General features: G+C 43.3%; 1 protein-coding gene across 1 annotated transcript; it reads left to right on the top strand.

Moving 5' to 3' along the window:
- Nucleotides 1–8,469: 8,469 nt before the first annotated feature.
- On the top strand, nucleotides 8,470–9,084 carry LOC138889384 (uncharacterized). The gene is made up of 2 exons (XM_070172686.1): nucleotides 8,470–8,719; nucleotides 8,903–9,084. The coding sequence occupies exons 1-2, from the start codon at nucleotides 8,470–8,472 to the stop codon at nucleotides 9,082–9,084; spliced, it is 432 nt and encodes a 143-aa protein (XP_070028787.1).
- The last annotated feature ends 344 nt before the right edge of the window (nucleotides 9,085–9,428 follow it).

Raw genomic sequence — 9,428 nt, 5'->3', positions numbered from 1 at the left:
TTCACTTTGTGTGTAAACCAATCACCCTAATCTAAATGTGCAGAATGAGCACGAGTCAAAATTACCAATGAAGGTCATGTCCAAGATTCTGTTGGATCTACTCATGTGGTGGGAAGATTTGGGTGAATCAGGACAAGATGTGGTCAATCAGTACTTGGGGGTCTCACCGGGTTATTGAAGATCATGCCTAGAGGAGACATAATAAAAGCATTGGTTACATTTTGGGATCCAGCACACAACGTGTTTCATTTCTCAGACATTGAACTCACACCCACTTTAGAAGAGATAGCCGGTTATGTTGGGAGTATCGAAGCTTTGAGACATAAATATCTGGTAGCCCCAAGAGCCGTCACCTCTCACAAGTTTCTTGATTTGCTAAAAATAAGCAGGGGGGTCGAATATGTAGATTTGGCGGTTGGATTTTCTACTCCACTGTTCATATATCAGCAATACGGACACATAGGGGGATTCGAAAACCTGGAGAGCAAAATTTGCAGCAAAGGGAATCGACTAAAATGGGAAGAGCATAGATGTTTCGCTTTCATGGTAGTATTTATAGATCTTTTAGTGTTTCCCAAGAGGGACGGAAATATCGATGTACGTGTAGCCGGAGTTGTCAACACTTTGCTTACCCAGGCTAAAAGCACTCTCGCACCCATGATAGTGTCCGAAATATTCCGAGCTCTCACAGCCTGCAAGGTTGGGGCAGACTTTTTCGAAGGGTGTAACTTGTTGCTACAAATATGGATGATTGAGCATCTATGTCATCGTCCCCAGTACATGAACCATGGGTCAATGGGAGAAAGCTGCATAGAGAAGTTTTATACAAGGGTCGACGGGTTCAACATGCTAGAAGGGGTCGCAGAATGGATATCTCGCCTCCGCTCCGTCATGGACGATCAAATAGAATGGAAGTTGGGTTGGCTTCCTACTGATGAAATCATATACATGCCTGCTACCGGTCCCCACTTCCTCTTGATGGGTCTCAGGAGCATACAGCCTTATGTCCCGTACTAGGTTTTGAGACAGCTGGGGAGGTGTCAAATAGTTCCAAAGGATGAAGACCTTAGTACTTAGGTAGTCAAGATCGGTTCCAATGGTCAGTTTCACGAAGCGGCAGTTCGCCAGATCTAGAGTGAGTGTCAATACTTGACAACAAGCACCCAAGTGCGTGATCTATCCAAGGGTGAAGTCTCGCTTGGTTACCTTGCATGGTACAAAAAAAGTGTTGAGTTTGGAAGACTAGCCAAAAGACCCCATCTTCAAGAATTTGTCGAGGCATCACAGGAACAATGGGATTGGTTGGCCAAAGAAAATGAGTATAGGGCCACCATAAGCAAGCTGGAAAAGCAAGTTAGAGATCTTCAATTTGAGAATGGTTTGCAAGCCTCTGCGGATGAGGGTGAAAAGAAAACGCTAGCTAAAGAAAATGATGCCCTACGAGCCCAAATTCCGGAAATGAAAATAGCAGCTGAAACCCTGCTAGAAGTGCAAAAGATGAAAAGCTTATAAGTAACCTTAGGCAGAAAGTTAGTGAATATGGTTTTGATCTGAACAAGGCTAAAGGCGAACTCACAAGAGCTTGAACAAAATTGGATAAAATGCGGAGGAACGAGAACGCTTGGTCAAATAGTTAAAAGAGAAATATGACAATGGAATCGTGGGGTTGAAGAAAAAGATCACCGCCCTTGAGAATGAAATGACCAAGCAGGCAAAAGATTTCAAAGCCAAGAGAGAACAATGCTACGCTTTGATGGAACAATTAGAGGGAGACCTACAGCACTTGCAAGAGCAAAATCATACAGCCACCCAGATCTTAGAGGCTATATCCCAGCAGATTGGGCGTTTGTTGCAAGAAAAGGGCATCATAAGGGAAAGGGTCAGAAGGATCGCTGACTACATCACGATGAAGTGCAGCAAGTGTGAGGGCATGAACAGATCCATGTTCTTTGCCATTGTAATGATCTTTTCTGCCAAATAATGGAGGATCTCTATCGTCTCCAAGGGGATCTGGCGCATAGGCTCATGGCGAGACCGACTGATGTCCCGCGGGCCCCCGGAGCAGTTGAGGCATTGATGTATTCATGATTTTCGTTCGAGTCTGTATTTTTCACTTTTTTTGTTGGAGTCTGTTAGTCCCCCTTTTCGAGTCTGTTAGTTTTTATGATTAAATTCGGTAGGATGTGTCATTGTAATCAAGACGCTTTTATTTTATGTAAAATTTGAAAATCCCAAAATATTTTTTTTAATTACTTATTTTTACACTTATCCCCCAGAACTACGCTTGGTCTGATTCATGCGGCGTCACGATACGTAGGCAATCCCCATAGGATTCGATCATAACCAAAAAAAAAAAGAAAAAAAAAGAAAAAAGAAAAAAAAGGAGAGAGAGAAAACAAGAAACTGTGGGAAGGAAACAATGGCAAAACAAGAGAGAAAATGAGAGAATAAAGAACAATGAGAAATCAAGCAAAGAAAGGCAGGAGTGAAAAAGAGAGAAGTTGCAAAATGGACATTAGGGAAAGCCGGGATGACGCAAGCAACCGATCAAATGCATAATAGAAATGGTTAACTTTTTAGGTGCATTGCATCCCCAATGTGCGGTTACCTATATGTTACGCTCTAATCGCTAACAAGTTTGTTGTTGAAATTAGTACAGGCATGTGGTTAGTTTGTTTGGAATTCTAGCAACTCATCCGTACAACACCAGGTCCAAAGACAAGTTGATCATGGCTAACCAAGAACTGGATGCAAGTGTTATTGATCCGTCAAGAGAAGGGGAAGAGTCTGATGTTAATCTGAAAGAGGAGTTGTATAAGCTGAAACAACAGATGGCAGAGATGTACCAGGCATGGGTGAAAGGGCATCCACCACCATTCTACCCCGCCAACCCTGCTTTCGTCCCACCGTTGGCTCAATCCCAGGAACCTCCCACTATTGATTCATCTCCAGGCTTTCCTATTTACCACCATTACCAAGGCACCACTTCCCAAACAGCACCAGCTCCACAACCCAAACCAGTTCCATACCCTCCTCCACCAGCCACACATGTTTTCGTGGCACCCCCACCCGCTACACTCCACCGATCCTCCAGTGAGACTTTATTCCAGACCCAAGATAACCAATACTATCCCCGGAGCCTACTTTCAAGGCTTCAGAACCTTACTCCTACACTCCTCGTTTTGACCTCCTTGTTAAGACTGAGAAACCACCTAAAAATCTAGAACAAGAGGAGATGTTCAAGAAGGTTAAGAGCTTGGAATAGTCATTCAGAAACATGCAGGGATTGGGAGGCCAGGTGAGCGTGGCCTACAAAGATTTGTGTCTATTTCCCGATGTTCAACTGCCAGTGGGATTCAAGATGCCCAAATTCGATCTATATAAGGGGGGTCCATTTGAGGGGATTCTGCAGTAAATTGAGAGGAGCTGGTGGGAAAGAAGAGCTGTTGATGGCATACTTTAGCCTTAGTCTGAGTGGCACGGCGTTGGAGTGGTACACTCGTTAGGATCACAGCAGATAAAATACATGGGATGATTTGGCCCAAGCATTCGCTTGTCATTTCCAATACAACCTCGAGATTGTTCCAGATCATTTGTATCTGACTAAGATTGAGAAGAAGCCTAGTGAAAGTTTCAGGGAGTATGGTTTTCGTTGGAGAGAACAGGTGGCAAGGGTTGACCCTCCGATGAAAGAGAGCGAAATGGTGGATTACTTTCTGCAGGCCCTGGAGCCCACTTACTACGGCCATCTGGTATCGGCCATAGGCAAGTCCTTCAATGAGGTAGTGAAGATGGGTGTCATGGTAGAAGAAGGGCTTAAGTCAAACAAAATCCTAAGTTACTCGGCTATTAAGGCAACTACCCAAGCCATTTAGAATAGTACTGAGGGAGTAATCGGAAAGAAGAAGAAAGAAGATGTAGCAACAATTGATTCAGGATCATGGTTTGGACCCAGGGGCCCGTCACACCATTATACTCAGCCTCGACCCCACCACCAAACCTACACTCAAACCCCGTATAATCTACCCCAACATTACTTCCCATCACCAAACCCTTATTTTTCTGTCCACTACGCCTAAACATATGCTCAATCTTCTGCCCACACACAATGGCGTGTGCCAGCCCCACAAAACACCTACACAGCTCCACAAAATGCTTACCCATCCCCACGAGCCTACCAAAACCTTGCCAACCCGGGTTTCCAGCCCAATCAAGCCTTTAAAAATGAGAGGTTGCAACGGAAGAAAACCTTCACCCCGTTGGGAGAGTCCTATACTAGTTTGTTCCACAAATTGAGGCAATTGGATATGCTGAGGCCAATTGAGTCGAAATTGCCAAACCTTCCTCCAAAGAACCTTGATTACTCTGTAAGTTGTGAATATTGTTCTGGTACTCCAGGCCATGATATGGAGAAGTGTTGGCACTTGAAAAATGCTATCCAGGAGATCATTGATACAAACCGTATTAAGGTCCAAACTCCAGAGGCATACAACATCAACCAGAACCCACTACCAACCCATCAGGAGACAAACATGATCGAGATAGTACATAAGGGAGGGGAGCCCAAAAAGCCTTCATAGACCCTCATGATGATTCGGTCTAGTAAGGTCAAACTAGCTAAAAACCCAACAGTTAAAGAATCAGTGAACAAGTTGAGTGGGGCAAACGGTGAACCATCTGCAGTAGTCAAGAAAGGGTCCACAAATGATGTTGTAGCAAAACAAGAGAAGCCAAAAGTGGTTGTGTCAGGAGTGGCAAACAAGCCTATCATAATTGTAGAGGGTGCCCGTACGGATCCTGTCATCATCAAGCCTGTAACCTAGTTGTTGATAGTCAATAGCAAGGTTATCCCGTGGAACTGTGAACGGGTGATAGTAACTTACAAGGGTAAGGAAGTGAAAGAAGAAGTCAATGAGGCCCATGTATTAACTCACTCGGGGAGATGCTTTTCTCCAGAAGAGTTAAGGAAAGCTAAAACATCCAGAGATAACCCAGTTCTAGTGAAAAAAGTAGTGACTGAAGAAGAAGCGGAGGAGTTTCTGAGAAAAATGAAGGTACAAGACTATTCTATCATGGAGCAGTTGAGAAAGACACCTGCTCAGATTTCATTGCTATCATTGTTATCCACTCAAACGAGCATCGTCGGGCCTTGATGAAAATTCTAAACGAGGCTCATGTTCCCGACAAAATTTCAGTAAACCATCTGGAAAAGATTGACAACAAAATATTTGAGGTGAAAAGGGTCACTTTCTTTGATGATGAGTTGCCTGTGGAGGGTACTGAACACAACAGAGCTCTTTATCTTACAGTAAAATGTGAAAATTCTGTGGGTACCAGGGTATTAGTTGACAATGGTTCTAGTGCAAACATCTGCCCTCTCTCTACTCTGAACAAGTTGAAAGTGGATGATGAGAGGATTCACAAGAACAACATCTACGTTCGGGGTTTTGATGGTGGATGGAAAGATTCAGTTGGTGATATAGTGCTTGAGTTGACAATAGGACCGGTGGAATTCACCATGGAGTTCCAGGTGTTGGACGTTGCCGTATCCTACAATTTTCTATTAGGTCGACCTTGGATTTATGTCGCCAAAGCAGTCCCGTCCACTCTGCACCAGATGGTCAAGTTCGAATGGGATAGAAAGAGATCGTCGTACATGGCAAGGATAATTTGTATGCTCACAGTGATGTCGTTGTCCCATTCATTGAGGTTGAAGATGACAAAAGGTCATGGGTCTATCAGGTTTGTGAAACAGTGACGGTCGAGAAAATTCCAGAAGGGAAATGCGTTCCAACTCCTAAGGTGGCCGCCGCATCAGTCATGGTGGCTTTTGAAATGCTGAAAAATGGCTTTTTCTTTTCTTCCCTGTACAGTTATTTTTATGCTGGTTTCAATGACATGACATGCATGAGGAATCTTCGTCCCAGTATTAAAAGTCAGTCTAATTCTAAAATAATAATTCAAGAAATAGAGTGCGATGATGAACCAGAATATGATGAAGATGAGGCCTTTAAAGAGATTAGTAAAGAACTAAGTCATTTTGAGGAAAAACCCAAGCCTAACCTGAATGATACGAAAGCAATCAATTTAGAGGACCCAGATAATGTCAGAGAAACTAAGATAAGTGTCCATCTTGAAACGCAAATCAGGGGAGAGATAATTAAAGCGCTGTTTGAAAATAAAGATATTTTTGCATGGTCATATGACGACATGCTGGGTCTAAGCACTGACTTGGTGGTTCACAAATAACCCACTGACCCGGTATTCCCTCCCGTCAAGCAGAAGTTGAGAAAGTTCAATACTGATATGAGTGTGAAGATTAAAGAAGAGGTCACAAAGCAGTTTGATGCAAAGGTCATTCGAGTCACGCGGTATCCCACTTGGTTAGCCAATGTTGTGTCTGTGCCAAAGAAGGATGGTAAGACCAGAGTGTGTGTTGGTTACTGTGATCTCAACAAGGCAAGTCCAAAGGACAACTTCCCGCTACCAAATATCCACATTTTGATTGATAATTGTGGCAAGCATGAGATTGGGCCTTTTGTGGATTGCTATGCGGGCTATAATCAGATCTTAATGGATGAGAAAGATGCGGAAAAGACGACATTCATCACGCCATGGGGGACGTATTACTACTGGGTCATGCCTTTTGGTTTGAAAAATGTTGGGGCAACTTACATGAGGGCAATGACGACCATATTCCATGACATGATATACAAGGAGATTGAGGTCTACGTGGATGATGTGATCATAGAGTCCAGGAAGTAGTCTGACCACGTCAGAGATTTGAGGAAATTTTTCCAGAGGCTTCGCAGGTACAATCTTAAGCTTAACCCCACCAAGTGCGCATTTGGTGTTCCATATGGAAAACTGCTGGGATTCATAGTCAGTCGTCGAGGTATTGAATTGGACCCATCAAAGATCAAGGCTATCTAAGAATTACCACCGCCAAGGAACAAGACCAAAGTGATGAGTCTGTTAGGGAGGCTAAACTACATCAGTAGGTTTATTGCTCAGCTCACGACAACTTGTGAGCCTATCTTTAGGTTGCTGAAGAAGGATATTGTGGTCAAGTGGACTGATGAGTGTCAGGAAACATTCGATAAGATAAAGGGGTACTTGTCAAACCCACCTGTGTTGGTCCCACCAGAACCAGGGAGACCTTTGATTCTGTATTTGACAGTCCTGGATAATTCATTTGGTTGTGTGTTGGGTCAGCACGACATCACCGGTAAGAAGGAGCAAGCCATCTATTATCTCAGCAAGAAGTTCACATCTTATGAGGTTAGGTACACTCACCTTGAAAGGACATGTTGCGCCCTAACTTGGGTAGCACAGAAGTTGAAGCATTATTCGTCATTTTACACTACTTACCTCATTACTCACTTGGATCCGTTAAAGTATATCTTTCAGAAGCCTATACCCACAGGGAGACTTGCGAAGTGGAAGATTTTGCTCATGGAGTTTGACATTATCTATGTGACTCAGACTGCGATGAAAGCCCAAGCATTAGCCGATCATTTGGCCGAGAACCCGGTCGATGAAGAGTATGAACCATTGAGAACTTATTTTCCCGATGAAGAGGTAATGCACATTGATGAGTTGGATTAGGTTGGAAACTTTTCTTTGATGGGGCTGCTAATATGAAAGGCGTTGGGATAGGAGTTGTACTTATTTCTAAAATAGGGCATCACTACCCTGTTACGGCTCAGCTTCGTTTCTATTGTACCAACAACATGGCTGAGTATGAGGCATGCATTTTGGGTTTAAGGTTAGCTATGGAAATGGGTGTCCAGGAAGTCTTGGTCTTGGGAGACTCGGACCTTATAGTGCACCAGATTCAAGGAGAATGGGAAACACGGGATTTAAAGCTCATATCGTACCGACAATGTTTGCATGATCTTTGTCAACGTTTTCGATTAGTAGAGTTCAGGCATATTCCAATGATCCATAATGAGGTTGTCGATGCTTTGGCTACTCTGGTGTCAATGTTACATCATCAGGACAAAGCTTATGTCGACTCTCTGCATACTCAAGTTCGCGATCAGCACGCTTACTGTAACATGGTGGAAGAAGAACTTGATGGTGAGCCGTGGTTCCACGACATCAGGGAGTATATCAGGATGGGGGTGTATCCAGTACAGGCCACAAGTGATCAAAAGAGAACAATTCGTCGTTTGGCAAGTGGATTTTTCTTCAGTGAAGGAGTTTTGTACAAAAGAACTCCAGATCTTGGATTGTTAAGATGCATAGATGCTAGACATCCACGGCTATCATGACCAAAGTACATTCCGAAGTCTGCGGACCGCATATGAGTGGGTATGTTATGGCAAAGAAAATTCTTTGAGCGGGTTATTACTGGCTCACCATGGAGCGAGATTGTATCAATTTTGTGCGTACGTGTCATCAATGCCAATTACACGGAGATTTGATTCATTCTCCGCCATTTGAATTGCACACAATGTCTGCACCATGGCCTTTCGTTGCTTGGGCATGGATGGCATTGGACCAATTGAGCCAGCAGCATCCAATGGGTACAGGTTCATTCTGTTGGCCATTGATTATTTCACTAAGTGGGTTGAAGCTAAAACTTTCAAGTCTGTGACCAAGAAAGCAGTGGTCGATTATGTCCATTCAAATATCATTTGTCGGTTTGGGGTCCCAAAGGTGATCATCACAGATAATGGTGCTAATCGTAACAGCAATCTGATGAAGGAAGTGTGTCAATAGTTTAAGATTACGCATCGAAATTCCACACCATATCGCCCCAAGGCGAATGGAGCAGTCGAGGCAGCCAACAAGAATATAAAGAAGATACTTTGGAAAATGGTAGAAGGTTCTAGGCAATGGCATGAGAAGTTGCCCTTTGCATTGTTGGGTTATCGCACTACTATTCGCACTTCAGTAGGTGCAACTCCTTATTTGTTGGTATATGGCACAGAAGTAGTAATTCCCGAGGAAGTTGAAATCTCATCCCTCCGGATTGTTGCTGAAGCCGAGATTGATGATGATGAGTGGGTCAAGGCCCGTTTAGAGCAATTAAGTTTTATTGATGAGAAGAGATTGGCAGCAGTGTGTCATGGCTAGTTGTATCAAAAGAGAATGGAAAGAGCATACAATAAAAATGTGCGTCCCCGGAAATTTGAAGTGGGTCAGCAAGTATTGAAATGCATCCTTCCACACCAGGCTAAAGCAAAAGGCAAGTTCGCCCCAAATTGGCAGGGGTCGTTCATCGTAACAAGAGTGTTGTCCAATGGTGCTTTATATTTAACAGATATAGAAGGCAAATGTGTAGATATAGCTATCAATTCTGATACAGTCAAAAGATATTATGTATGATATCTTTGGTTTAAATTGTGTTTGTTTGTACTTGGCATGTTTTGAAGAATGGAATGACAAAGACATTTTGTTTTGCTATCTAAACACTTTAT

Source organism: Nicotiana sylvestris, chromosome 4, assembly GCF_000393655.2.
Source record: "Nicotiana sylvestris chromosome 4, ASM39365v2, whole genome shotgun sequence".
NCBI classification, from domain to species: Eukaryota; Viridiplantae; Streptophyta; class Magnoliopsida; order Solanales; family Solanaceae; genus Nicotiana; species Nicotiana sylvestris.
This window is presented reverse-complemented; position numbering and strand designations above follow the sequence as displayed.

Excerpts from the sequence above, each read along its gene's own strand:
- LOC138889384 (XM_070172686.1), top strand. The coding sequence starts at position 8,470 with ATGGCCTTTCGTTGCTTGGGCATGGATGGCATTGGACCAATTGAGCCA. Across the intron at positions 8,720-8,902 it reads CAATCTGATGAAGGAAGTGT|TAGGTGCAACTCCTTATTTG; the intron begins GTCAATAGTTTA and ends TTCGCACTTCAG.